This window comes from Penicillium argentinense (genome assembly GCF_028826775.1).
Source record: "Penicillium argentinense strain IBT 30761 chromosome Unknown utg000010l_segment0_segment0, whole genome shotgun sequence".
Classification (NCBI taxonomy): domain Eukaryota; kingdom Fungi; phylum Ascomycota; class Eurotiomycetes; order Eurotiales; family Aspergillaceae; genus Penicillium; species Penicillium argentinense.
In genome coordinates, this window is record NW_026622669.1 from 1,932,673 (window position 1) to 1,959,696 (window position 27,024).

The following is a 27,024-nucleotide window of genomic DNA, read 5'->3' on the forward strand; positions in this document are numbered from 1 at the left end:
CATGTGGATTCTACCGCTGGTAGGATACCTCGGGGTCATCGTCGGGTTTTCCTTCCTTACCCTAGCCATCGGTAGGTTCATTCTCCGACCGCGAATTGTCTAGATAGATCCAAACTGACACCGAAGGCAGCATCAGGACTCTACTACCTCTCTGAGCTCGTTGAAGAGCACACGGTCCTCGCACGTCGACTTTTGAATCGCCTGATATACGGAATTATTGTGATACAGGTCCTCCTCGTGATCTTCGACCGATTCCCGTTCTTTCTCTCCCTCCTCGGCATCCTCTCGCACCTGGTCTACGCCAGCAATTTACGTCGCTTCCCAATCGTGAAATTATCAGATCCATTGTTTATACTATCTTGTATATTGGTCCTCATCAACCATTGGCTATGGTTCCGTCATTTTTCGAAGCCGCCGGCACCATCACGGCAGGCAGACAACAACTGGCGCCAGCCTTACCAAGTAGACTATGACGAGATGCCTTCATTCTCCGAAGTCGCGTCATACTTCGGACTGTGTGTCTGGCTGGTGCCATTTGCTCTATTTGTCAGTCTCAGTGCTGGTGAAAACGTTCTTCCCAGCATGGGCTCCGAATATGCTACCGGGGAGCGTGCTTCAGCCGGACTTGGCCACAGCCGAGGCCCCTCCGACGGCAAATCCAAAAACAAAGGAATGGCCAAAGCGCTGGTTGATAATGTGCGGGACTGGGCACAGGAGAATGGCGAGATAATCGGTTTCTGGAGAGGTGACCAGGCCAAACGGTTTTAAAAGATGTCGTCTTGTCTCAAGGCTTTCAGAAATGTGAAAATAAGAGATTCTTTTGAAATATTCAATGCTAGGCAAGGCCATTTATTCAAAATAGTCGAGATGCATTTGGTGTAAAAACATGATAATGCGCAATAATCATGCTGAGCAGACAACTAAATCCGTTCCCAAAACTAGGTAGTAGAACTAGAACGCCACCAAAGGGCAAAAGAATGGAAAGAAAAAAGCGCAAAAAGTGATAAAGGAGAAAAATAGATAATAAAAATAAAAGTGAAGGAAGGGGTATAACGACAGATCAAATAAAGATTCCCAACGTCAACATAGCCTCAGGGCCACCGGCCCCCGATATTGCAACCTCATCCTATCCTAATTACCATTATCATTAAACATTCCCTCGCGCATCGTTGCCAAGTGGATAAATTCATCATTCCGTGTGCAAATCGTGATCAATTGGACATGGCTCCGATGCAGAGGCACGCTCATATCATAGCACAATAACCGAAGACATTTGGGATGGCACGTCAATGTCCCTGCAACTTGGTGTAGGATTGCATGCGTGGCTTATCTGCCCTGCTGGAGCATGAAATCTTCAGGTGCTGCAATGGCAAGTCAGTAATTGAACAGACATTCAGAGTGCTTCAAAATTGCGTACTATTTTCCATGAAGAGCATTGAGCTTTCCCGTCTCTTTGTCTTCGCTGAGCGGGAGTCGTCTGTATTAGGAGATAGCATGCCATTCAACGAGGAAAATGGAGCATCTGATCCCTGATGTTGATTGTAGACATCATGTCTATAACCTGGCTGATCGTAGCTTGGCTGCATGGGAATGAAGCCTGTGTCGTGAGGAACCCGGGAATTTTCAGCATAGTTTCCCTGCGCATCACCCGCGCCTCTAAATGAAGTTTGATTATATGAAGGCGTGGGTATGTCGGTGAACATTTGATGACGAGGTGATCGAACATCATCTGGCGACAGACTGTTGTCGACAGTCAATTCCACGGCTGTGGATGTAGCACTGACATCACCGAAGATGCTGTCAAAGTCCGTAAGGAACATCGAGAATACCGGTGCTGGGATATTGAGAGTTGGAGCAAAGACGATTCCCACATTTCTGACGGTCATTTTGTTGACATCCGAGTTGTTGACGATCTCGATTAAGAAAAGGGACAAGGCTCGAAGTAATGCGAGGTTCGGCCTCGGCAGTCGGTGGATCAGGGCATTGAACGCCATTACCTTTTTCTGTCGATCATCAAGCTCTGTCCTAAGTTAGCTTTGCCACGCGACAATGATATAAGAAGTGAGATGCATGCATACCAAGAACACGAAGGAAGTCCAGATGAAGCTCCCTAGTCAAAACAGTCGTTGGAAGCTCTCGAAGGTACTGTTTGAACAGAGACGCAACGGCATGGACATCGTAGTACTGGTCTCCGGCCAAGAAGTCCACGTCGCCCTCATTGTTGAATCTTTCTTTCAACCCCTTAATAACAACATTGGAACCACTGAGACGGAAAATGCCTTCCTCCGAGGCTGCACCCTTGGCGTGCAAATACTCAATACAGCGATAAACCACAGCTGGGAGTTCAGCATCAACACCGTGAGGCGGACAGTATTGTACGGCCTCGGCCAGAGGTATACCGAACACAGGCCTGACAGGGTCCTTCCGCTCAGCCTGCGCAAGGTTGCCAACAGCTGACCCGTCGTTGTTGACCTGCGAAGCCAGATCGAAAGAAGACCTCGTGCGGAATCCCCAGATGCTGCGCTTCTTTTCCTTTGTAGACGTCGCTGACTTGTTGCCCCATGCCCCGACATCCTGAATGATGGCACCGTTTGTGGGAGCTGAAATGATTTTCGGAGATTGCGGGGGTGCTTCAATAGCCTGGTTTAGATCACGAATTTCTGTCGATAGAGCAGCCGGGATGCGAGGCGATCGAGGAGCCTGTTCAAGAGAAGAGCCGAGGATGGGAGGCTCAGCTGCGACAGCGTCATCAAAGCTAAACCCTTGAACCATACCTCCGCTCTCTTGCTCGGGACTCTCAACGCCTCTGCCAGGTCGTTTGTTGCCATTGGTTGGCTGACCTTTGGGCTTCGCCCCTGCTGTAGCGCCAACGGACTGTCTTGGTTGAGTTTGGGGCTGGTTCTTGGAAGAGGTATTGGCCCGGCTGTCATTGTCCGACGAAGGACTCTCCACATACTCCATCAAAGCATCTACCCAAGTGTCACGCTCATCGTCGCTTTCGGCACAGAGAACATGACGAACAAGTGCAGAGGAGTCCTTCTTTTTGGGCTCAAGAATAAGGAATGCATGGCGATACTGATTGTCTGAATCTTCCTCAGACCCAGGGGGGAGTTACTTTGGCTGTTGGAGTTTTGAGACTGCTTGCCGATCTGCGCATGGTGGAGTCTGATGGTGCCCATGTGTGGACCACCTGGGGATTCAAAGTACTTCAGCTCGGGTCCATGGAGAACAAAGTATCGTGCTTTCCACCCGCCAAAATTCTTTCCTCGTTTGGTAAGATAGCCCTCTTTCCGGGGTTTGCCATCTGGTCCCCTCGACATATCGGACTTTGCTTGTCCGTGACCCTTCAGTAGGCTGGTTTCATCGTCTCGGGGCTCGATGGCATCATTTGTCAGAAACTGGCAAATGACCAGCGCGGCTTTCTCATCCATGGGTGTGTCTAGGAGACTGTCGAAATACAGATTCAAGGCGGCTCGTCGCGCATCAACCTTGGCGGGTGAATGACCACTAAAAATGGTGCGATCGGGCAACTTTCCGGAGAACGTTGCCAGTTGTCGGATTTGGTGGTCTAGTTGCGGTAGAGACGCAATGACTTTTTCAACTCGCCAAAGCTCCACCATCTCAGATCGAGAGATGACGCTCAGTGTAAACACAGGCTCTTCGTCGAGTGGCTTGGATGCCATATAACTGTTCCGAGAAGGCCGAAGTCGCGACGATGACACTCGAACTTGGATCAGAGGGAGGGCGTTTGGAGGCAATAATAGTCCCGGGTACTCGTCGGACACTAATCCCTGGTAGATGGTGTTATCATTTTCGAGGAATTGCGGGGACCTGGGACTATCGATTTTGACGGTGGGATCAATCATCGGGATCGGCCCCCCAGGCCTGCCCGCCCCTGTTGGGAGATCTCCTGGTTGAAAGGGTACAGGATAGTTAGCCGCTCGGGGCGAGATAGGCAGCCCGGTGTTATTAAAGCCCGTAGCCATGGGACTTGCCATATCTCGAGGCATTCGAGGCAAAGGGGAACCCATAGGCCGATCTTCTGGCCGTGGGCTCAATGGTAAGCCAGGACTTTTGGGGACAGAGACGCCCGAGCGTCCATTAGATGCCCCAGGGTGAATCCGGGAGTGCAGAGCAGATCCCAAGGGGCCAGTGCCACCAATGGTTGGCGGCGATCTTGTCACAAGTTCGCGGGGAAGAGTGGCTGGGCTAGCGGACGTAGTGGTATCGCGCGAACTGTTGGAGGTTCCGAATGTCTTCGCCCCGGCGGTAGTTTCGACGCCAAGTTCCTTGTCCAGTGCAGCCTCACGATCGCGATCGTCCTCCTCACGCGTTTTCCTCCTTCCGCGGTCCATGCTGGATCTTCCACCTTCTCCTTGGACATCGCCATAGTCAGAGTCCGAATCAGATTCCGCAAGCTCCACCCGAGTATCTCCCGGTCGTAGATTTAAAGGCGCAGGAGGTGGTTTGCGGCTTGGTTGTGCAAGTCTTTGTGTCTCAACACCAACCAGAGATGGGGTCTCGGAGATCGGGCTGAAGCCTACACGGCCTTCGCCAGTTATTCTGGATGGACCAGACTGTGGCGCGTCGGTCGGTTTGTTTAATTCTCGCCGTTCGCTCGGATTGTTTCTTTTTAGCGCAGTTGAGACCTGACCGGCAGGCAACTGGTCACTATTGGGCAAGACAGTTCGCGGAACGGCAGAATCGGTAGTTGGGACTGGAGGCGTAGAGTCCTGTAGATCCTTGAGCTTCTTTTTGTATTTTTCCTTCTCTTTGAATGCTTGCTCGAGATCTTTATTCAGTCCAAGTATCAAAGTCCGCTGCTTATCAACCAGTTTCCATAATTGCGTGTTCTGAGAGGCTGCCTGATGTTTCTCTCGGAGAAGATGCACAATGACTGCCTCTGCAGAGCCGGCAGCATTGATGAGGTTTCCAATATCCGCTGGGCTGAGGGCATTTGCATCAAAAGTTGACTTCTGAGAGGCTGAAGACAAGGACGAGATTGCGGAATCAATCGAGGAAGTGCGAGGCATGACGCGATGAGTTGGGCGTTCCCCAGGCGCCGACAAGATAGAGCTCACGGAGGAAGTTGCGGAACGATCGGGCTCTGTCACGCCAGGCTGTTTTGAAATGTTGCCGTCACCGGGTCTGGCGGCAACATCTGCCGGTTCCATGCTTGTCACGCCTGTTACTGGAGCAGAGGTATAGGCCGGATGCGATGGAGGTGCAGGGAATGGCGCATTGGCTATGCGAGAGATAGGCGAACGGTTATGAGAAGGGGATGGGTTCGCACTAGATCTGGGAGAAAGCGGGCTCTGCGATGCTGGTGATTCGTCGCGAAGGTGGGATTGCGGAAGAGATGTGGTATGCAAAGGTGACGGTGAGATATGGCGAGAACCAGGAGGTCCGGGGCGCGTAGTCACCTCGGATCGCGTCCCCAGGTAATCTCGCGGAATGAGACCACTACTTAGAGGCGGGTATGCGGAAGGCTGGGATCTGGTCGGCCCTGAGACGTCTTCCTCGCTACCTCGCTGCTGCGACATGATTCAGGGATCAGCATCAGAGGGGTCTCCGGGGGGACGAAGGGCCCAGGGGTGTGTGGAGGGGAGAGGCTGCCGTAGCGGGTCCCCGGCAGCTGAAGGTTCGGGAGAAAGGGGGCTGTTTCAGCCGAGCAACGCGGACTTTGTTGTTTCCACCGATGGTGGGGAGGCGAAGAGGTCGAAAAAAGGGGGGTTGAGGTTCCTGTGAATTCTGGCTATTTAGTCTCGAGTTCGTCGGTGGAGCCCCGGGTGACGATCCCTGGTGACAGCTAAACCAGAAACGAGGAAACGAGGGTTTGTTGGTGATCCACTTTGCGCCTGGGATAATAGCTGATCCTAGCTTTTCTTCGCAGTTTCTACTCTAGTTGAACTGCCTGGAAGGGCCTATGTACTGAATGCTCACCGCGACACACGAAATGCGAGGTATATATATATATTACCACCACTGCATTGCTTCTTGGCTCTCTAGATATCTAGGTTAGCAGAAAGAGAGAGAGAGAGAGAGAGAGAGAGAGATCAGTGGAGGGCAAGGAAGCAGCTGGAAACTATACGCGGCGAACGGGAAATTTACCTTTACCAAGGGATGCGAAGCTCACCGGGACCATGAGGTTCTAATTTGAGAATCAATAAAGGGCCCAGCATCGTGAGACTCGAGGTTCCTGGTAGACCACCGATCGCCAGAATACCAAAACGACGGGATTTACGATACGGTGACTGCCAGTTGAGGATCAGTTCGAAGGAGTCCGGCACCCCGGATCTCAACTCTGGCATGCGATGCTAGCGTGGAAAGGTATAATACATGCCGAAGCAAATAGAGCAGAGAGGAATAGAAACAGATCAAAGATATGCTCGCCGACTCCACCAAAATGCAAGAATGGGTTATGTTACAGAACCGCCCAACGAACGCCAGAAAGATGGCTTGCGTGAGGGGAAGGACCCCGAAATGTGCAGAATCATGCAATGTTGCCCGCCATTCCCATGAAAATGGCCTGTGCGGCTAGTTGAAGAGACCAAAACCCAACCTTCTTGAATCGCCTCTTGCGCGCTTGATCATCCACAACATCCCGGGCAAATGCGTCGTAGGTCTGTCCAAGATAAGAAACATTAGTCTGATAAAAAACATACGAGAATCGATCCCACTTACCGCGGCGGATAAATCGTCCATCAAGGCACTGTCAAAGATAGTCCAGCTTCCATCAAAATCACCGACGCGTTTGACTAGACGGCAGTTGATAGGGATGAAGGTACGCTTCGAGTTGATGTATGCCACAATCGGTCGAATGAGCGCATTGTTGATATAGGAGAGGTCACGCGTGAAGATCGGGACAACAGCTCGCACGTTGTTAAGATGGATCCGGAGGTCCATGGCCAGAAATCGTTTGTCGGCGTCGGACATATTTTCAAGTTCTGGGTGTGTCCGTTGCGAAACCGACTCCGAGTACTGGTTCGAGGTGACAGTAGCCTCAAGACGGTCGTAGAAGTCGGCCATGACCTTGGCCAGACTCTCATCGTTCTCTGCGGGGAACATGATATCTGCCACGATGTCGACTGTGCCTTCGTGAATCCATGAGAATGGACCTTGCACACCGCGGTTAAGATGGTCAATGTTGAGACCATCGACACGTATCCTGCTATGCTTCTTCCATGGGCTACGTTTGCCGTCTTCTTCCACGTCTTCATCTAGCCGAGCTCCAGTAAAGCCGTGAGTTTGGCGAGGGTGAATGGTGAAAAGTGAGTTGTCGAAGGATCCCGACATCATATTGGCAGAAAGGAAGTCGTAGAAAAGCCACTGCTTGCGTAACTGGGGAAGGTCGCAAGAGAAAATGCTGACAGAGAATGGGCGGAAATTGTCTGGCTGGTAGACCGAGACCAACACATCGTGCATCTTGAATGAGTCAATTTCAAAATCTCCAGGATGATGCTCATGTCGGTAAGACTTCGGGTCAAGATCTTCCTCTGGCCAGAAGACGTTCCGACGGTCGACCACACCGCGGATTCCCTTCACTTCCACATCGCGGAGGAGACCTTTCCCATTGAGCCATTTTGTGAATGACAACGTAACGTTGACTGTCTCTATGGAAAGGTCGAACTGGGTGTAATTGGTGTCTTCTTCCTCGTCGACGATTGGTAATTCTTCAGATCCGGGTTCGCCTCGGGCTGCAGCCGCGGCGGCGGCGGCGGCGGTCTTCGGAGAGCCTTTGCTAACGTGCCCGGTGCCCTGGCCAGGCCGTCTTGACACAAACACATTTTTGAATGTGATGACTCCATTTCGCCATTTGGGTACAATGGCAGACTCGAAAACAACCTTAGCCCCAGATGATTTCGTGAGATAGTTGCCGACCCAGCCAGCTAGTGTTTCTGTCAAACCGAGTTAGCAACGCACGTGGTGATAGAGCTATCACAACGAAACGAACCTTGTGCAAATACCGTGTTTATGGCAAGAATCAGAAGTGAGAAGAAAGTTGTCGTTCCGACGACTACCCAAACAACATGGCCCAAAAGAACCCATGAGAAGAGTGCCGTTATCTCGTCTAAATTGAATGGTCGTACACTCCTTATGGAGAACCACTTGAACCGTACCTTGAGCCGCGACCAGAATCCCGTGGCTGCAGCTAGAAGTTCCTCCTTGGTCGGTCGATGTAGATGCGGCATGTGAGGAAGGCGATCCATCAAGTGGCGATTTGAGGGTGTGTAATGAGGCACGCCCGAGGGATTGGCGGAGGATTTTGGCGCCGGGGGATCATCGGCTTTTTTGACATTCGCAGAATTTTGATCATCAGAGTGAGTACGACAGTCATTAGAACTTTTACCCTGTCCGCCATCATTTGGCGTATGTAGGGCTCGCCGCCAGACATACTTGGTCGCGAATTTCTTAGACGGAAGGATGCACGCAGCGGTCGATTCGGCAGCAGTGGAAGTAGGAGAAAGTCCGAGGACAAAAAAGCCACCGGAGGCAAGTCTTCTGGTAAGGTGAACGGGTTTCGCAGATGGTGTTGATAGTCGTCGGCCGGCGAAAAACGAGTCGATTGCTTTCCTTGAGGTCTCGGTTCCCGCGATGCGTTTTGGACGTATGCGGCCTAAGAAGGGTGTAGCTGAATCCCAGAGATGGGCATATAGCCGGCGTCCGAGGTTGGCGGACATCTTCTCCTTCACATCCTGGGGGTCAACTGGGGGAGGTTGGCAACGGGCTGCCAAAGCTCCCAAATTGGGGGGAGCATGAAATCATCGGATGTTTGTCATGTTTGCACCGGAAAATCTCGCGGCGCCCACAGGCCTTTTTCGCTGGGAGGGGCGCCACCTGATAAATTCTACGATAACAGATTTCCGCACATCTTTTTCTCCTCCAGCACCGCGTCATTATGCCTGCCCCGACTGCCCTTCGCCAACCGGCGGAAGCACCCGTGCTTCAGCCACCCCCCGCTATTCGTAAGTGAAGATATTCACCATTAGTGGTTTGCTCTGCACGCTAACTCTCAGCAGCCCAGGATCAGGACGATGAGATCTTGATCGATGCCCAAGCAACGGGTCAACCAGATGCCTCAAACCCATTGGTGGACTCTGCAGAAGACAACGAAATGCGTATTGATGAAGAGGGCCGCCCCGTGTTCACACCTGCAAAGGATACCAATACCGCATACCGGATCGAAACTCGCAAGGTGCCCGTTCCGCCTCATCGCATGACACCACTCAAAGCCAACTGGACCAAGATCTGCCCTCCCATTGTTGAGCACCTGAAGTTACAAGTCCGAATGAATGTCAAGAGCCGTGCAGTTGAGCTGCGAACCTCGAAATTTACCAATGATGTGGGTGCTCTGCAAAAGGGTGCAGATTTTGTCAAGGCTTTCACCCTTGGTTTCGATATCGACGACGCGATCGCCCTTCTTCGCTTGGATGATCTTTACATTGAGACCTTTGAAATTAAGGATGTCAAGACTCTGAATGGAGAGCATCTTGGCCGTGCGATTGGCCGTATTGCTGGCAAAGACGGAAAAACTAAGTTTGCGATCGAAAACGCAAGCCGGACGAGAGTGGTGCTCGCAGACCAGAAGATCCACATTCTGGGCGGATTTAAAAATATCCATATTGCACGGGAGGCCATTGTCAGCCTGATCCTGGGTAGTCCTCCTGTAAGCCACCCTGGAAGTAGGCCTAAAAAGAGCACTTTTCTAACTCCAAACAGGGCAAAGTCTATGGCAACCTTCGGACTGTTGCTTCCCGTATGAAGGAACGGTTTTGAATTTGACGACACTCAATCAATACCCGGCATGGTATGGGCGCTTAGGAGCATTTCGTTTCAATCTTGGGCTTTTCAAATTTCTATTTATACCGCTACTATGAAGGCGTGACGATATCAAGATATGAGTACAGAAAAAAGATTACGTTTCTACTTCTACACAAAACACAAGAGTCATTCCAAAAGATTCAGATTCTCATATTAGAAGGCTATTGTAAACATAGACACCCGCTCTAATCCTTCTTCAATGGGTGATAGACTTCCTGGATTCCGTCCTTGGTAGCGATCATCATTTGCAAATTATCACCAACCTCGATATGACGCTCCACCGCACTAGTGAACGCATCTCGGACCAGTTGCTTGACGTGGTCTTGGGGAAGCGGCTCGGCCTTCTTGGCCTCAAGCGCATGTCCTTCTCCGCTCCCTGGGATGTATTGGTTCTTGAAGTTGACCTGGTTGTCCAGGAAAGGCATGATCAAGCTAGCCGCTGCGCCTGCGGCACGGCATTGTTCCCGCTCGTACGAACCCACGGGGTCGTAGCTGTACAAAGCTCCCTTGCCTTCCTCGTCTAATCCGGCCAGAATGGCGGTAACATAGTAGGGGAAGAACCGTTTCTGGTATAGAATCGTCGACAGCCGCTGTGCACAAGCCGAAACTGACATGGGCTTTCCGTGTTGGTACTTGTACATCTTCACCACGGAATCCAGACGTTCTTTGAGGGCATTCCCATCGGCAGCGAAGCCAACGACAGACAGGATGATGTGAGCACCCTCGCCAGTTTCATCATCACCACCGATCTTGAAGACCTTTGGAACCATGCGAGAGTTGATATTGTATCCGGATGTCGAGCGAGTGTCACCAGCGAGAATGGCGAAGTCGGAACCGGTGATACCTAGAGTCGAGCCACCGTTGTCGGTGTATCTATGAAAGCATTATTAGCTCAAAATTCGTCGGTTTTTGGATCATAGGTGTATCGTACGGGTAGAATCCATGTTGCTTGACGGGAGCGGCTGCCGACTGAGAGAAGGAGTACCCGACGGTCTCACCGCGAGCTGTGTGATCCAGGAGCGATGCCATCGTAGGCTAAAGTGATGTGGATATTTGTGTATGTGAAAGATTTTCAGATGCGACAAAACGGAAGACGAGAAAGGGGAGGTAGAAGTTGAAGGTCAATTCGTTGATGGAAGCATTGAGGTCTGTCCGATGATGTCTGACGCGATGCTGCAGCTGCCTTTCGCGCTTATGTAACACCGCAGCTACTTTCGAGCACCGTGGCCGCCTGACACTACGGCGAGCTTCCATTCTACTCGTACAACGCGTGATTTCGCCCTACCAGTTTCCCTTCTCAAGCCCAGAAGGAGCACGAATTTGAAAGCTGCCATTTGAAATCCTATCCGTCGAAATTTTCACATTTGGCCATTCTGGGACCTCGGCGACCAACATGCAAGGTCTAGTTGCTTATGACAGCAGCAGTGAAGATGAAGAGACGAAAACGTCACTTCAGTCGAAGGTATCAGAGCTCAGTCCGAGTAACTTGAGTAATAAGTTGCTAATTGCCTGCTCATTAGGGCACAGAGAAGCCCGACGGTGCACCCGCGCAAATCGATCACGATCCAGGTTATTATCCTCTTTCAGCCCAGCCTCAAATTGGCCTTCCATGCTAATGACCCTACTGTTGATTAGGCAAAGACAGGGTATCTGATGCCTCCGTGCAAAATCAGCTACACCTAAACTATTTCGCCAGGGAACCCCCCCGTGGCCCTGTTCTCGGCCCTGCATCCGGACCAGCACCTCTCGACAGAGCGCAATCGCCGGACGGACAACCCCATAGCGGCCGCGCTTCGCCATTTTCAACATCACGGACCTTAATCCACGATCTTACACTCCCGCCTATTCCTAACCTAGACATTCCACCGTCTCCTCCTGGGTCTCCGGACCCCGCTGCCAACGCCAAGTTCGAGCATTTTCTTTCACTCAAGAAACAAGGCGTTCACTTCAACTCGAAGCTGGCTAGTTCATCATCTCTCAAAAACCCCAGCTTGTTGGTTAAAATGATGGAACATGCCGGAATCGACGAACAATCACAATACAAGACATCTCTATCTTCCGATTTATGGGCTACTACCAACCTACCCCGGTGGGGCTTTAAGGAAGAGCTTCGCAAAACCCAGCAAGTCGCACGTCAAAAACTCGAAGAGATAAAGTCGTCTGGGCAGAGATCCTCGATTGACTTTGTTTCCGGCTCGGGTGCGGATATGAAGAGACGAGCCAACCCATGAGCAAGAGTGGTACAAATTCGAATAGAAGCTCCTAGTGGTGACGCCCTTTTTTTTTTTTTTTTTTGGCCAACGGGAAAGGCTAATGGTCGGGGACCTAAAACTCCAATAGATATCATCTAACCCCTGGGCCTCGAAAAGCAACGACGAACCCCCCTCATTCTCTGGGCGCTTGTTTCTCTACCCACGGTCCATACCGAACTACAGGGCTCGAGTCAACGCAAGTCGGTCCTTTCTCATTGTTCCATAACAAGGCAATTAGGACAAGCTACGTGGCCCAAGGGCGCCGAGCCTCGGAGCAGCAGCGATTACAAAACACAACCAGGCCATATGCTCTGTATGTAAAATTATGGAATACATGGTCATCTCAACAGTGGAAGAATGTTGATGGCCACGGCTTGCCTCATCCTCCGCCGCCGCCTCCACCTGCGGCTGCGGAATTGTTGCGCCGTCTTGCCCTCTCATACAAGCCGAGCAAAGAGATCACGACCATTTTCTCGAATGCTTCGCCATATTCTGCTTTGATTTGAAGTTTCCCGCATTTGTTGAATGATATTTCGCGAGTGAAGACAGCCAAGACTTGTCCGGTACTCTCATCGACCAGTTTGAAGCTGCGCGAACCCAAGATAGGAGCACTTTCTCCGTCAACGGCGACATGGCGAGTTCGCTTCCAGAGGAAGCCACGTCTTTCGCGGTTACCGGTCTGTTGCTTGTTGGGCACGGTCATCTCAAACCGGTATTTCGAATGTATGGCGGATTCCTTGGTCATATCTTCCCACACAACATTATTCTCATCTATCGGGTCGCCGATGGCCAGTTTGAAGTCGCCTGAGAGCTTGATGAATTTACAAGCTGCCATGACTGCGGTATGTTCACTGTCGCCTGCATGTATAGTCACATCGGGCTTTTTATGTGTGAACGTAGAGATCTTCCCGTAGAACAAGACCTGGTCGTCTGCAGATTTGACCTCATAGTGTCGGTGGAAAGCGGGTCTGGAGATTTGGTAGATGCGGGAGGGGCCTTGCTCTCCTAGACCCGAGGGATGGGCAGACTCGATTGAGTCGGACCGATTTAGAGCCGAAGCCATCGCGGCGGGGGTGATGCGGTGGGTGGGTAAAAGGTAGGGAAAAGAGAATTAAAGCCTTAGGGCGCAGAGGGGGATAAAAGCTGCTCTATATTACTCAATCAACTGGTCACCACGGATCTGTGAATCGATCATCGGGTGAATACGAAGTTCCATGGAGCCTGAGCATCAGCCCGCTGGAAAGGCAAAACGATCGGCCTAGGAAGGCCAGCGGCGAATACGACGGTGCCGGAAAGGGTAGTAAGCATGGCGAAAATACAAGCAATCGCGGGGCCTAGGAATCCTGGAGCTATCAATAACGTAATATCGAAGAATCGCATCCAGTATTTCTCACTGGGTCGGGATAATACTCGAGAAGACATTATTGCAAATGTTTCACAACCTATCCATGTCGTGTCTGCGTAGGACATACGATCGAGTTATTAGTACCATTGGTATGGTCCGTTAACTAACTAGTTTGTGTAAACGCGCGCGTAGTGGATGAGTAAGCAGGAGCTCCGTCAGCTCGCCTGCCTGCGCCCAAGCCGAAGCTCCGTCCGTCGTCATCGTTCAATCCCCATTCTCCTCCTGCTCTTTTTCATTTTCGCTCAAATTCTCGACGACGTCCTCTTCATCCCCCTCGATTCATAATGAACCACTTTCCGGAGGCCTGGGGCCGTGTACGTTCAAGCTGTCCGACTCTTGATCCCTCTAATTGCTAACCCATTCTGCAGCCCAGGGACGATGTCTACGGAGCCTACAATCCCTCATATCTTCAGACGACGGGTCCAAAGGCCCACACTTCATCGCCAGCGGTGACAGGAACCTCGGTGATTGGCGTCAAGTTTAACGGCGGTGTCGCTCTGGCCACCGACAACCTAGGTGTGTACCAGTCATCTCGCAACCTTTTTTCACGAGGCACATACTAATCGTCTTTCTTTTTTTCATCACGGTATAGCTTCGTATGGATCCCTTGCTCGTTTCTCCGATGTCAAGCGTCTCCGTGTCTTCGGAGATAAGGCCGTGGTGGGCTTTGGAGGAGATGTGTCCGACATGCAATACATTGACCGTCTACTGGCATCCATCGACATCCGGGAGAACTACTCGAACCACGGCAACATGCTCAATGCCAAAAATCTACACACTTACCTGGCCAAGGTCTTCTATAAGCGACGTTCTGAGTTCAACCCGCTGTGGAACCACGTCCTCGTCGCAGGCTACGATGGAGAAGGCAAGCCCTTCCTGAGTTCGGCAGATCTCCTGGGAACCACCTTCTCTGCACCTCATCTGGCGACGGGCTTTGGTGCCCACCTTGCAGTTCCAATCCTGCGACGGCTGTTCCCCGACGAGAAGCCGATCGAGGAGGTGACCCAGGAACACGCGGTGGATGCCCTGAAGCAATGCCTGAAGGTGCTCTTCTACCGAGACGCGCGGAGTCTGGACAAATACTCGATAGCCGTGATTACCAAGGACGGTATCGACCTGAAGGAGAATGAGCAAATTGAGGGCCAGAGCTGGGCTTTCGCCGAGAGGATCAAGGGATATGGGGCCCAGACAAACTAGACTCGTGTGATATGCCTGTTTCTTTGCGCAATAGTTTTTTTCACGAAGAGCCCTTGCTGGAATCTGACCAGATTGACGATATATAAGTTGGATATGAAACATGTCATTACAGTAGATATGTACAGCTTGTTTTAGAGCTTAGGGCCCGGCTTTTCGAAGACCACCCGATTGGCGCAGGATCCAACGCCTTCCAGCGACACTTCGACGTGATCGCCATCCTTCAACCAAAGGTTGGGCTTACGGCCCATACCAACTCCTTGGGGTCTGCATGGAAGTCAGTCAGTTTAGGTGTGCACTGACAGTCGTTTGTGACTGGGAGAATAAACCGGAGTGACTCACGTTCCGGTGAAGATCAAATCACCCGGCAGGAGCGTCGTTCCCTGGGACAAAAAGGCAATTGTCTCTGCCACGCCAAAGATCATATCCTTAGTCGAAGAAGATTGGACTTCCTTCCCATTCAGCGTTGTCGAGATACGCAGCGCATTGGGGTCAGGGATGACCTGGGAGGAAACGATGCCAGGGCCGAAGGGCGCCCAGCCATCAAAACCCTTCCCTAAACCCCACTGCCCTCCACCACGCTTAATCTGCCATTCTCTGTGGGAAACATCATTCCCGACCGCATAACCGAGCACATAATCTAGGGCCTGGCTCTGGGGAACATTCTTCGCCTCTTTGCCGATGACGATGACCAGTTCACATTCGTAATCTAGACCCTCGCCCTCCTGGGCGGTCTTTGAGACGGGGATATCATCAGTCGGGCCTGCGATTGATGTGACGGGCTTGAAGAAGAGCACCGGGTATTTAGGCAGGGGCATGTTGGACTCCTTTGCATGCTGTTCGTAGTTTAATCCGAGACAGCGAACGGTACCGATATCCTTGCGAGCTAGCGGAGCGAGGAGCAGCTTCACATCAGCAATTTTATCAGTGACACGGTGCTGGCCAAAGATATCACCCTGGATCACTCTCGCTTGGGTGACCTGGGCGATGTCGTGTACACCGGACGGAAGAAGAGCATCGCCATAGTAGATTTGACCGTCCTTGGCCAGGAAGCGGATCAGACGCTACAAAGTGTCAGCTCAAGATCACAATTGCTCTCGAATATTCTACCTTGAATACTTACACTGAATGAGGCCATTGTGTTTGATCGTCTTGTTGGTTTGTCAGGGAGAAAGGAGAGCGGGGAGCGGAGCTAGATATGATGTGATGGGAGCTCCGTTGCCATCTCCAACTTTCCCCACGAGAACTCAGCCCGATCCACTCGGCCGGAAAAGCGATCGGCTCGCCCGGCGGAAAACGAATTCTTGCCCAGTTGCGCCAGTAGCACCTCACCAACATAGCAATGGCCAGGCTCTCCGGTCTGCAGCGGGAGGTGCTCTCCCTCTACCGCAAATGTCTGCGCGAGGTCCGCAACAAGCCCCTGGTGTGTCTCCCTCTCAGTCTCTCTCGCGATTTCTCTCCCATCTCTCTTTCTCCCTCGACTTCTCCCCGATTGGTTCTGACTGCCCCTTCAGGACTCCCAGTCCAATTTCCGAAACTATGCACGGTATGTTCTCTACCAAGTACAGCTAATCCTGAGCCTTTCCCGTGGCCATCCCATCGGTGCAACCCGGCTGATTCGCGGGGACAGAGCGGAGTTCCAAAAACATCGCTCGGTGAATAAAAAGGACTTTGGCGCTGTTGAATATCTACTACGCAAAGGCCACCGCCAGCTGGAGATGTACGCATCCCCGGGCATTCGCAACATCCGATGAATGACTACCCCGGGACGTCCCTATGGAGCTACTCCGTGGATTTCTCGTGGGGTTGCCCCTTTGGTCTTCCGTTCCTGAATTTACTCCTTGAAAAAGCTGAGAAGGACATTGTGAAAAGGTATGAGCTTTGCTGGGCTTCCCGATTTCACCCGGTTGGGAGGATTTCCTATCTGGACCTTATGGTTGGTGTGTACGGCCGAGATATATATTGATCGCCGTAGTCTCGGACAGTCCCGACCAACCTGGATGTGAGCACTGTCTGTACAATAGAGAACGTTTCCATGGCGGAGATCGCCTGTACTATCCTGTCGATTCACCGAAATTTATAACTGTGTACACTATTTGATTGTTCAGCAATCGCATCGCATCGCATCTCATTTCGTATGGCCGTGGCGTATCATACTGTAGACCCGATGACCAAGCAGTTGATTACTCATTCAATCGAATTGCCCCCTCAGCTAGTTAACTAGTTAACTAAACACAACGATTAATAATAGCATTGAATACAGCAGATTAAGATTCCATTAGAACCATTCGATCGCCCTCGAATTTGCGGGGAAGATCCAGAAGATTCGCGCGAGTGGGCGAGGCTGGGGGAATGCGCCACACCCTTCTGGATGTTTCCGCTGCGCTTGGTTGCCAGCTCCAACGCAGTATATAAGGGGCAACCAAGCAGGTCCAAAATCATCCTTCGAGCAGAATACAAAGCATCTTGCTTAATCAAGCCCACTCAGCCACCAAAACCCTCAACCTCTACAATTACAACCACAATGGCCTTCTTTCAGTGCCACTCTGACTTCGCGCCGCTCTTCCGTCTACTCGACGACTATGAGACCCACTGCTCGCGCCCCACACCCTCTTCAAGCTTCACCCCATCCTTTGATGTCCGTGAAGGATCCGACGCATACTACCTCGACGGCGAACTGCCAGGCGTCGACCAAAGCAACATCGACATTGAATTCAGCGATCCCCAAACCCTTGTCGTGAAGGGCCGCACAGCGCGCAACTACCAAAGCCAAAATCACACTTCCGTCGCGGAGGCCTCCTCAAAGCAGGAGAGCCGCAGTTCTCGCCAGTGGCGCCAGCCAACCGTGCAGGACGAAGACGAGGCTGAGTCTGATTCCGACAACAGCTACACGGATGTCGAGTCTGCCAAGTCGAGCACGATCGCGCAGAGCGCGAACCAATCGCAGCCTCAGTTCCACTTTTGGGCGTCGGAGCGGTCAATTGGAGAGTTCCAGCGCACTTTTAATTTCCTCACGCGGGTCGATCAAGATAATGTTCGGGCCAGTTTGAACAATGGAGTTCTATCCATCGTTGTGCCCAAGGAGGCAGCGCCGAAGTTGAAGAAGATCCGAATTCTGTAGATACCTCGTCCTTTGTGGTCGGGGTTATCCCATCACGAATTTCGCCGATTCGATTGCATTGGGTTGGGACTGGCGCAAAGATTCTGGATATGATTTTTTTTTTTATGTTTAATTAATGATACGAGTATGATAGACTGCAAGGGAAATTATTTTAAACCAACTCTCCTCCACTACTTATCACATAGCATGGTGCATGGTACTGCTTATGTAGGTCCACCGCATGGTTATGTACACTCCCTACTATAAGCGGGATATGTCCGTATCTACATTCATGTGATATATCTAGACTCAGCTGGTGAGCCCAAATGAAATTTTCCAGCATCCCGAGATGCATGCTCCTTGCATGTCGGTGGCTGGGAAGGACTGGCTTTGACGGTGAGAAGAAGTGCCACATGGCGCTCTTGCAGTCTACTGTATATTAGAATCTAGACGCGATGGATGTCTTTGGGGAGCTGTAGCTGCTACAGTGGGTACGATAACTCGAACCCATTAAAACCTAACACGAGTGAAGGCCGTCTGAGTATGAAGTGAGTTCAATTTTAAATAGCAAGAATTGGCTGCATTGTCGCATAAATCCCAAGCAAAGGACGACCGTATATAACGCCGGAGTAAATGACAAGTAAATTCAGTACCAAAGGAATAGTTTCAAACGAGGGTATCCATGTATCCATATCCCGAATAGACTCCATCCAACTCACCAAAGTCAACTCCAAGTAAATAAAGGCAAAGTCAACACCAACTTTTGTAGAACAGAACACCAAAGATTGAAAAGAAAAAAACGAAAATTGAAACCCAAGAATAACACCAACCATACACGCCAATATTACTAAAGCGCGTAAGGGGAGGTCGTCATATGAACATCAAGTTGAGGATGCGCCTTGATCAACTTCCGACGGCGGAAGTCGTGACTGCGACTTCGAGGTCGACCGCGATGAGGCTCAGAGGTAGGCGGAGATTCAGTCTCCTTATCAAATTCATGTGCAAGGTGGCCTGGAGACAAAATCGTAGGTAACTGAGGAATCTCAATCACCGAGTTATGGCGCCAGACCTGATGTCCGGGCTTACTTCGAGAGCGAGAGCGGGAGTGAGAAGCAGCCGAGCCATGCTTTCCGCTGCGGTGGCCAGAGATAGCCTGATCGACCTCCAAGCTTGACCGGGTGCTTCTGACCTGTCGGCTTGGGTCGAGAGCTTCCAATGTCGCGGTCGAGCCTGTGTCATGTACAACGTTCAACGTGCTCGTCGAGAACTGGTCCCCGTAGAGAGCTCCACGAGTTGAGACAGGGGGCTCGTCGTCGGAGACAAATGTGTAGGAAGAACCAGCCATAAAAGACTGGTAGCCGTAGCTGACATGGCCATTCTGTACAGGGTACTCTGTATTCCGTGGAGCGCATAGCGTCGATCGACGTGCCCGGGGTCCAGCAGATTGGGCACTGGTAGCAACACTTGAATCGTACCAACGGGAAGAATTCGGATACAGGCGGGAGAAGTTACCGACCTTCACCTCTTTGAGGCTAAACCGTCTCTGGATGTCCTGATCTGCCATAGCTTGTGATTGCTCACTTGTGATGCGGATACTGTTCGTGGTATCTGCTATACCCGAGCCCGAGGATTGCGAGTCAAAAGATGCCCGGGTGCGGCTCCGCTGAACAGAGTGAATTGAAGTAGCAGAACTATAGCCACTGTCGGTCTTGTTCAGTGATCGAGACGTGCTGCGATCAATGACCGTACCCATGGAGTCCTGGTTCTTCTCCGAATGAGTAAGACCCTCATCACAAATGACGATCCCCTCATCCTCCAATTCACCAGGGAAGATGGTTTTCTGTCGCGGGGCCACACTGATCGTCGGAGACTTTTCGAACGAGAAGGGACTTCCCGGGACATCATCAGATTTCTTCAAATCGGGCATGGCGGGGATCTCAAGAGTGGATCCCTGGGGCCGTAGAGTTTCAAGACGATCTAACCCTAGGCCTGACTCGGCAACTTGGGGTGGACCAAGTGGGATTCGCTCACTCGGGCACGGCGAGGCAGACCCATTAACTACTCGCAATGATCCGAGTTTCAAAGCCCCGAGCTGGGTATACCGAGGGTCTGCGGGACTAGTCGGTCTCATCGGTGTCGAGACGGGAGGTGAGGGTCGTTGGAGGGGCGGTAGAGGCCATTGCAATACAGGAGGCTCTGAAAGATCGTCCGTGGGACCCTCGGGTTCACCGATTGGCGACGGTACACGTCGCATGTTCCCGGTGGTCCGTCGAGTTGCAACGCCGGGTCGCGTCAGGAGAGAGCGCCGGCGTGAGAGCGAGAAGCGTTGATTACCAACCATAAAATGCGTGTTGGAGGACGTTGCCTCATGAGCCTTGTCTCCATAGATTGCGCTTCGATGCCTTTGCAAGGGGGTCTGAATGGAGTTGGCTCGCTTTGGCTGTTCCGGGACTAAAGAGGAGTCCGACGCAGCGGCCAGGGTTCCAGCTTGGTATGAGGCCCGCCGAACGGAGGCACTGGCGGAAAGAGAACCTGATCGCGGTGAAAGAGCGTCGCCATCTGGCCCATTTGCCGACTGTGGTGTCTCGGCAATATCTTCCACGAGGTGTTCTGGTAGATCGGGCACTGATTCAAACACCGTGGGAGGGATCTCTCGCGCCTTTGGGTATCTGTTCTTGACATCTTGAGAGATGTGTGAACCTACCCATGGATTCTGCCATCCAATCAAGCCTGAACCAAACTCCGGGGCATCAGTCTGCACAGGTGAGCTCAGGGCAGCAAGTCTCTTGGTCAACGGCTTAGAGAGCCTATTGGCAGGTCGTGTCTCGTCCTTCGTAGGGCTGGAAAATGTGTTGCCCATGACTTCGCAGACGCCACGGGCGAAGGTGACACTGATTGCTTTCCCCAAGCTCTCAAAGGGAAAACATGCGCAGCATGGGGCGACGGGGTGGGCAACGACGTAATATATAAAAGAAGGCCGAACAGACCGGAGGCGATGGAAGTATGATCAGCGTTGCAAATGCCAGAATTACTGCCTTGAAGGGTTGCGGTACGCCCTAGATTAGATCGAATCCCGGAAAATTGACGTCAAGCCACGGGCGTAATCGCTGAGCGATCGATCCGGGCTCCAAGCTTGTGCAACCGCTGTGTTTAGAATCGGCCGTACGATTGGCGGCTGAAGGTGCGGAGATGCTGGAGGAGTGTCGTGTTTCAGATTGGAGGAGCCCACGGGGCTTGGTTGGACCGGGGGGCACGAAGGCACGGCGTGCGAGGGTTGATTACGTCAAAAAATGAGGCCGATGGGGGATGTGTATACACAACAACCACGGAGGGTTGGAAGGGTGCGGGTTGGGACAGAGGTTTTGCAATGTTGCGGACAATGAAAGTATCCACGGCGTGTTCCAGCACTTTCAGTGGTCTACTCTCGAAGTAGACCAATTGGGAAAAGAAAGCAATCCCGCAATCAGCACATCAAGAGGTATGGACAATTCAAAACAGCCAAATCAAACAATCATGAAAATAATGGAAACAAAAAACAGGGAACTGGGAAGAGGGGAGAGATGCCACTACTAGGGGGGAAGGGTGGGGGTAGGCGATACATAAGGACAGTGGAGAGGTTTGGCGACGCATCAGCCCATGCTGCGTTGAGGCAGAAGCAGGACGGATGCGTGTAGTCGCCACGGCACAAACTCGTTCCCGGGGAAGACACGATCCATGAGGCCTGCGATCTGGCGAAGCTGCAAGCGGAACAGGGAAGCGTAGGCTGTCGAATTTTGGAGATTGAGTAGGTACGGGCGAAGCTGTAGAAGGGTACTTGGTTCGAGGGCGGGATGGTCATACTGCCACCAAGTACCCCCTTGGGGCCCACCGGTACTTCACAGCCGCAAGCGGCTAGGCCAGTACCTGCCTCCGGGGGAGGTACCCGGTACCTGCCCGCCCGCCCGTTAAGTATGGCCCCGCCCGCGGCTCCACAGTTGCCCGCCAAGTATCCGGTACGCCGCCCCCGTCTGATCTCTTCGCCTGGATTACGCTGCATCGTCCTACATAACCTGATGTGACATGGCCGATCCCCAACAATCAAATTGTCACCTGGCTCTTTCTCCGTATCCGGCCTCCCAGCTCCACTCCCGTCTCTCCCCATTGGATCTGCAACGGCGAGCCCCCAGCCCCCCAGTTTCGGCGCTATCTGATATTCCGAGAACGTCCAGAAACACCCCTCGACTCCTCAGTGCCACGCGTGACGGACGTCTGTCCCCCAGGCTTCCTCCATACTCGAGCTCGGAGCCGACCCGGTGCGACTGCCGCATTCGCTCGGCAGCGTGGTTGACAGCTCAAGCGAGAAGTGGGTCATGGCCTGCAGCTGCAGCGCCTTTCCTTTGCTCACCGCAGACGAATTCGAGCGCGCATGTCGAGTGCTGGTCGATCGAGCCTGCACCTGCACGACCGCTCAAGGTGAAGGAGGCTGGTCATCGACACGACTTGTCACACAGGTATTTCTATCCCTGTGCTTGTTCAGACTTGCTGTTTTTAGAGTTTTACCTCTTGCCGTGCAGGAGACTCGCAATTGATTGATTAGATGTGGCGCGACTAACGTAGCGTGAAATGATATTTGGATCTACTAGGACGTAACCAGCATCAAAATAGCGCGACAAATCGAGATCCAGAGCAACACAACCGCGAAGAATATGAATCTACAGGAAGCAGAAACATCGGAGGCATCAGAAGCATTGACATTGGAAGATGAAGATCCGGTCGGCTAGCTTTTCTCCTTCTCTTCCCTCCAGCATACAAAGGGATATCGATCTGCTAATACCTCCCCGCAGGAAGCCGTCATCCGCACTAGCGGCAAGCCCAGCCTACATATAGACTATGACATCGTGCTCTCCCCAACATACCAAGTCCCTGTTCTATATTTCACAATTCGCGAGGCCAACCAAGGACCTGTCGGACTGGATACGGTCTACCAGTATGTGGTTCCGGAGCTGTATAGAAAGGAAGTGAAGAGTGTCGGGGTAATGGGCGGTATTAGCTTTGGCGTAGGTACATTCCTTCCATGAAGAGAAAAAAAGAAAAAAAAAAAAAGAGAACAGAACAGAACGACTGGTGTGTTTCAATGGCTCATATCTCATAGTATCATCCAGTTTCTGGCGCTCCAGCCTTCTTTGTTCACCCATGCAACACGGCAGATGCCATGGGACATATTGCAGATGCACAGAGCGTCACTCCCGTCACATATCTTCTGATCTGGCTCGGGCTTGTTGGTCCGTGTGTGAGCCTGCACATTCCACGCGAACTCGTTTTACCCCAGGACGGTACCAGACCATCGTGAGGCATCATTGCAAGTGCGAAGTAGACGACCCTATTCGGGAAGTCAAATCCAGTGGCTTTGGGTGACGACCCTCATTCCTCATCGGAAGATTGATCCATTGGCACATCGCTATCTTCGTCCATCGGGGCGTCACTCTCGTCACTCTCGTCCTGGCGCGGTCGCTTCACTCCATGCGCTTCGCCGTTCGTCGCGGATGACTGGGTTGGAATGGCGCCAGGTGGGCCGCTGAAGATTGACTTTTGGAGGTCACTCGAAACATTGGTCTGGGCAGCGGCCGGAGTGTTGAAGGTACCGCGAAGCTTGGCGAAGATGTGGGACGTGCCTTTCGCATAGACGATTTTCTAGGCGTGATTGTTAGCTTGAGAAACTACCAGATCGATGGGAAGAAGACCTACCATTTGCTTGCCAAAAAAATCAAATCCTTGAAGAGCGCGCAGTGCCTGTGTGCTATCGTGAACGTCCCTGAAGACGACATGAGCCTGGCCGCGCATTTTGGTGGTCTTCATGGTCACGATATCGAGGACGGTTCCGTAGGTCGAGAACAGGGAATAAAGCGATGATCGCAGGTCGTGCTTCGTAAGCTTCTCTGGCAGATTTGTGCAGTAGAGGCTGAAAAAGCCATTAGATTCCATCACGAGCTCAATTGCGAACAGTGGGTGCCCTTACGTTTGATTCGGATAGCCATTCGCTTTGACGTCGGCGCCCTTTGGGGGCGCGTTCTTGGAAGCCATTTTAGGAGGTAGAAGGTGAAGAGACGGTGAAGCTTGTCTCGTGCGGGGTTCTGAGAGAGAAAGGAAAAGGAAAACGGAGGGATCGGAGCTCTGAACCTGCTGCCCCGAGCCAACGCGTAAACTCAAGAGAAAATGGGATGGTATTGTCATGTGACGTGGTTATCTAAGCGGCCCCGGGGCGTCATGGCCAGCTTCCCCCGAAGCTCCGCCTCCCCTCATCCCATCATCGACGGTAGAGAGCTCCTCCTGTCGTACATTGACCATGGCCGCTCCTCAAGTCCACCACCTCTTCCATGCCCCAATTGCTGATCACTCGTTCTCGTCCGACAGACAGACACTTGCTGTTGCCCGCGAGAACAATGTGGAGCTGTACCAACAATCAGGCAACAAGTTCGCGCTGAGCGATGAACTGAAAGGCCACGAGAAGACCGTCACGAGTGTTGATATCGCTCCTAACAGTGGTCGCATCGTTACCTGCTCGCAAGGTATGCCTTTCCAAATCCCGGCTGTTGGAATGTCTAGCTAATGCAATATAAATTAATACATAGACCGCAACGCTTACGTATGGGAGCAGACTCCCTCCGGCTGGAAACCTACACTGGTTCTTCTCCGAATCAACCGCGCTGCAACCTATGTGCGGTGGTCTCCCTCTGAACAAAAATTCGCCGTCGGTTCCGGAGCTCGCGTGATCGCCGTCTGCTACTTCGAGGAGGAGAACGACTGGTGGATCTCGAAGCACTTGAAGAAACCCATTCGCAGCACTATCACCACGCTCGCATGGCACCCGAACTCCGTGCTCCTGGCTGCCGGTTCTACCGACTCGCACGCACGTGTCTTCTCCAGCTTCATCAAGGGCGTCGACACTCGTCCGGAGCCCAGTGCCTGGGGTGAGCGTCTTCCGTTCAACACCATCTGCGGTGAATTCCTGAACGACTCGGCTGGCTGGATTCAGGGTGTCAGTTTCTCCCCGAGTGGTAACGCCCTTGCCTTTACTGGTCACGACAGCAGTGTCACTGTTGTGTATCCAAGTGCGCCCGAGCAGCCTCCTCGTGCGATGCTGAACATTTCCACCCGCCTGCTTCCTCTGAACAGCCTTATTTGGAACGGTGAGAACGAGATTATCGCTGCTGGACATGTAAGTAGACGGTTATATCTTGATGCGTTGATTGAATGTATTAACCTTGATAATCTAGGATTGCGAGCCATTCCGCTTCCGTGGCGACGAGAGTGGCTGGCAGCTTGCAGGCTCGCTTGAAAACAAGGACGGAGCTGGAACTGGCGGAGCCCGTGAGGAGTCTGCCTTGAACATGTTCCGCCAGATGGATCTCAAGGGCCAGGCGCAGGTTGACACCAAGCTCAAGTCGACTCACCAGAACACCGTCAACACGGTCCGTGTCTTCCAAGAGTCTGCCGGTCAGGTCTCATCCTTCAGCAGTAAGGTCGCCCGCTCAACGTTCTCCTGTCTTCAGAATACTGACATTCTTTTAAGCCAGCGGAGTCGATGGACGTGTCGTGGTTTGGTCAACCTGAACAGTGCAGTCTCGTGACTCAACAGCCCCTTAGAATATATATCCCTCTATGGAAACAAAGTGCGAAGCTATCTGTTAGCCTACATTTTGTATTACTAGTAGCCCTCGTGCCCTCTACATTTCTTTTTCCATTTCCGTTTGCGTAGTCCCGTGGTCTTCCCCGCGTGTCCCGATTACTAAGCTTCCCCGGATTCTCCAACTCATGTCGTTTCTTGGGAGTTCTCGTACGACATCTCACTTCTACAATCCCGACAATGCTTTTTCCCCGGAATAACTTTGGCTTCATGTGCCTTGTACCCCTCCTTTGGGGCGCAGTGTCGTCGGCGCACAATGAAACCCGACCGATCTCAAACGAGCTATTCAACTCGCTGGAGGAGCTATCTCGACTCGTCGACATCTCCTATTGCGTAGGCACGACGGGCGTGCAGAAGCCATTCCAGTGTCTCAGCCACTGCTCAGAGTTCCCGAACCTAGAGCTAATAACAGTATGTTCCATAACGCACAGTCAAACCCCATCATTTAGCCATCTGATCCTAACATCCGCAGGCATGGAGTACCGGAGTGCTATTATCCGATAACTGCGGGTACATCGCGCTGTCACACGAGCCCGGGGAGAAGCGCATTATAATCGCTTTTCGGGGTACGTATTCAATTACAAATACGATCATCGACCTCTCCGCATATCCACAATCATACGTCCCATATCCAGGAAACGATTCGGACAGGGAAAGCAAAACGCAACCAGAAAAGCACTGCACAAACTGCACCGTACACGCCGGATTCCTTAAATCCTGGACCAACACACGAGAAACAGTACTGCCGCGCATCGCCTCTGCACTGGAAAAGTACCCCAACTACGAAGTAACGTTGGTAGGCCATTCGCTGGGCGGGGCGGTAGCAGCACTAGCAGGGCTAGAAATGCAATTGAAGGGGTGGAACCCGACAGTCACGACATTCGGCGAACCGATGGTTGGGAATGCCGATTTCGCCAGCTTCCTCAATGAGCAATTCGAATTAGAAACCGGTCGCAAATCGCGTCAGTCAACGAACTCCTACAGCTACAAACTGAAGGAGCGGAAATACCGCCGAGTAACGCATATCAACGACCCGGTTCCACTTCTCCCACTTCGAGAATGGGGATACGCGCCCCACGCTGGTGAAATATTCATTTCCCGAGCAGAGCTTTCTCCCGCAGTTCGGGATGTTCGATTATGTATCGGCAATGAAGATCCAGGATGTATCGCCGGCGCCGAGTCACCAGAACGTGAACTCTTGGACATGTACCAAGATATAAACATACCACTGGATACGATGGAGAATCCAGTAGAGCCATGCTATGAGTCACCTGAGATGATATCCCATCCAAATGCGGAGCAGCAAGTCGTTATCGGGGCACGAAGCAGTCCAAGATGCAAACCGAAGGAAGCCACCTCAGGACTGTATCCCCGGAACTGGGATTGGTCTTTTATTCCCGGGAGATATCGACTTTGGGAGCTATTCTATGCTCACCGGGATTATTTCTGGAGAATCGGGCTGTGTGTCCCTGGTGGTGATCCGACGGGGTGAGACCTCTCCGAAGGGCTTCGAAGAATTTTGATGCATTTAAGGCGGATTTTAGGGGTGAAGCTAGGCCGTCCATGGCGTTCACGGTTTCTGGGATGT

At 52.1% G+C, this 27,024-nt stretch overlaps 16 protein-coding genes across 16 annotated transcripts; 9 read left to right on the plus strand and 7 right to left on the minus strand.

Moving 5' to 3' along the window:
- Position 1: 1 nt before the first annotated feature.
- On the plus strand, positions 2-768 carry N7532_010405 (uncharacterized protein; the record flags this gene model as incomplete). The annotated part of the gene is made up of 2 exons (XM_056622896.1): positions 2-71; positions 131-768. 2 exons carry the CDS (start codon positions 2-4, stop codon positions 766-768), a joined length of 708 nt encoding a protein of 235 aa, XP_056470312.1.
- A 558-nt stretch (positions 769-1,326) lies between these two features.
- Positions 1,327-5,543, minus strand: N7532_010406 (GTPase-activating protein BEM3; the record flags this gene model as incomplete). The annotated part of the gene is made up of 4 exons (XM_056622897.1): positions 1,327-1,361; positions 1,418-2,020; positions 2,079-3,083; positions 3,116-5,543. 4 exons carry the CDS (start codon positions 5,541-5,543, stop codon positions 1,327-1,329), a joined length of 4,071 nt encoding a protein of 1,356 aa, XP_056470313.1.
- A 950-nt stretch (positions 5,544-6,493) lies between these two features.
- N7532_010407 (mitochondrial distribution and morphology protein) lies at positions 6,494-8,681 on the minus strand (the record flags this gene model as incomplete). The annotated part of the gene is made up of 3 exons (XM_056622898.1): positions 6,494-6,625; positions 6,685-7,898; positions 7,955-8,681. The coding sequence occupies 3 exons, from the start codon at positions 8,679-8,681 to the stop codon at positions 6,494-6,496; spliced, it is 2,073 nt and encodes a 690-aa protein (XP_056470314.1).
- Positions 8,682-8,899: 218 nt separating this feature from the next.
- Positions 8,900-9,777, plus strand: N7532_010408 (pre-rRNA-processing protein PNO1; the record flags this gene model as incomplete). The annotated part of the gene is made up of 3 exons (XM_056622899.1): positions 8,900-8,966; positions 9,021-9,667; positions 9,721-9,777. The coding sequence occupies 3 exons, from the start codon at positions 8,900-8,902 to the stop codon at positions 9,775-9,777; spliced, it is 771 nt and encodes a 256-aa protein (XP_056470315.1).
- A 230-nt stretch (positions 9,778-10,007) lies between these two features.
- On the minus strand, positions 10,008-10,851 carry prs3 (proteasome core particle subunit beta 6; the record flags this gene model as incomplete). Its single annotated transcript, XM_056622900.1, has 2 exons — positions 10,008-10,695; positions 10,754-10,851. The coding sequence occupies 2 exons, from the start codon at positions 10,849-10,851 to the stop codon at positions 10,008-10,010; spliced, it is 786 nt and encodes a 261-aa protein (XP_056470316.1).
- Positions 10,852-11,215: 364 nt separating this feature from the next.
- N7532_010410 (HCNGP domain-containing protein) lies at positions 11,216-12,053 on the plus strand (the record flags this gene model as incomplete). Its single annotated transcript, XM_056622901.1, has 3 exons — positions 11,216-11,284; positions 11,343-11,391; positions 11,458-12,053. 3 exons carry the CDS (start codon positions 11,216-11,218, stop codon positions 12,051-12,053), a joined length of 714 nt encoding a protein of 237 aa, XP_056470317.1.
- A 400-nt stretch (positions 12,054-12,453) lies between these two features.
- On the minus strand, positions 12,454-13,137 carry N7532_010411 (uncharacterized protein; the record flags this gene model as incomplete). The annotated part of the gene is made up of 1 exon (XM_056622902.1): positions 12,454-13,137. The coding sequence occupies one exon, from the start codon at positions 13,135-13,137 to the stop codon at positions 12,454-12,456; it is 684 nt and encodes a 227-aa protein (XP_056470318.1).
- Positions 13,138-13,763: 626 nt separating this feature from the next.
- Positions 13,764-14,676, plus strand: pre4 (proteasome core particle subunit beta 7; the record flags this gene model as incomplete). Its single annotated transcript, XM_056622903.1, has 3 exons — positions 13,764-13,793; positions 13,848-13,995; positions 14,072-14,676. 3 exons carry the CDS (start codon positions 13,764-13,766, stop codon positions 14,674-14,676), a joined length of 783 nt encoding a protein of 260 aa, XP_056470319.1.
- A 131-nt stretch (positions 14,677-14,807) lies between these two features.
- N7532_010413 (fumarylacetoacetate hydrolase family protein) lies at positions 14,808-15,811 on the minus strand (the record flags this gene model as incomplete). Its single annotated transcript, XM_056622904.1, has 3 exons — positions 14,808-14,940; positions 15,016-15,737; positions 15,797-15,811. The coding sequence occupies 3 exons, from the start codon at positions 15,809-15,811 to the stop codon at positions 14,808-14,810; spliced, it is 870 nt and encodes a 289-aa protein (XP_056470320.1).
- A 204-nt stretch (positions 15,812-16,015) lies between these two features.
- On the plus strand, positions 16,016-16,427 carry N7532_010414 (succinate dehydrogenase assembly factor 1; the record flags this gene model as incomplete). The annotated part of the gene is made up of 2 exons (XM_056622905.1): positions 16,016-16,096; positions 16,188-16,427. 2 exons carry the CDS (start codon positions 16,016-16,018, stop codon positions 16,425-16,427), a joined length of 321 nt encoding a protein of 106 aa, XP_056470321.1.
- A 770-nt stretch (positions 16,428-17,197) lies between these two features.
- On the plus strand, positions 17,198-17,794 carry N7532_010415 (Hsp20/alpha crystallin family protein; the record flags this gene model as incomplete). Its single annotated transcript, XM_056622906.1, has 1 exon — positions 17,198-17,794. One exon carries the CDS (start codon positions 17,198-17,200, stop codon positions 17,792-17,794), a length of 597 nt encoding a protein of 198 aa, XP_056470322.1.
- Positions 17,795-18,620: 826 nt separating this feature from the next.
- Positions 18,621-20,633, minus strand: N7532_010416 (uncharacterized protein; the record flags this gene model as incomplete). The annotated part of the gene is made up of 1 exon (XM_056622907.1): positions 18,621-20,633. The coding sequence occupies one exon, from the start codon at positions 20,631-20,633 to the stop codon at positions 18,621-18,623; it is 2,013 nt and encodes a 670-aa protein (XP_056470323.1).
- A 1,489-nt stretch (positions 20,634-22,122) lies between these two features.
- On the plus strand, positions 22,123-23,102 carry N7532_010417 (ATG3/ATG10 family protein; the record flags this gene model as incomplete). Its single annotated transcript, XM_056622908.1, has 4 exons — positions 22,123-22,263; positions 22,396-22,524; positions 22,558-22,809; positions 22,905-23,102. The coding sequence occupies 4 exons, from the start codon at positions 22,123-22,125 to the stop codon at positions 23,100-23,102; spliced, it is 720 nt and encodes a 239-aa protein (XP_056470324.1).
- Positions 23,103-23,173: 71 nt separating this feature from the next.
- On the minus strand, positions 23,174-23,833 carry N7532_010418 (U2 snRNP complex subunit MSL1; the record flags this gene model as incomplete). Its single annotated transcript, XM_056622909.1, has 3 exons — positions 23,174-23,443; positions 23,498-23,711; positions 23,769-23,833. The coding sequence occupies 3 exons, from the start codon at positions 23,831-23,833 to the stop codon at positions 23,174-23,176; spliced, it is 549 nt and encodes a 182-aa protein (XP_056470325.1).
- A 262-nt stretch (positions 23,834-24,095) lies between these two features.
- On the plus strand, positions 24,096-25,380 carry N7532_010419 (WD40 repeat domain-containing protein; the record flags this gene model as incomplete). Its single annotated transcript, XM_056622910.1, has 3 exons — positions 24,096-24,318; positions 24,382-24,968; positions 25,027-25,380. 3 exons carry the CDS (start codon positions 24,096-24,098, stop codon positions 25,378-25,380), a joined length of 1,164 nt encoding a protein of 387 aa, XP_056470326.1.
- Positions 25,381-25,616: 236 nt separating this feature from the next.
- On the plus strand, positions 25,617-26,928 carry N7532_010420 (lipase family protein; the record flags this gene model as incomplete). Its single annotated transcript, XM_056622911.1, has 2 exons — positions 25,617-25,847; positions 25,909-26,928. The coding sequence occupies 2 exons, from the start codon at positions 25,617-25,619 to the stop codon at positions 26,926-26,928; spliced, it is 1,251 nt and encodes a 416-aa protein (XP_056470327.1).
- Between the last annotated feature and the right edge of the window lie 96 nt (positions 26,929-27,024).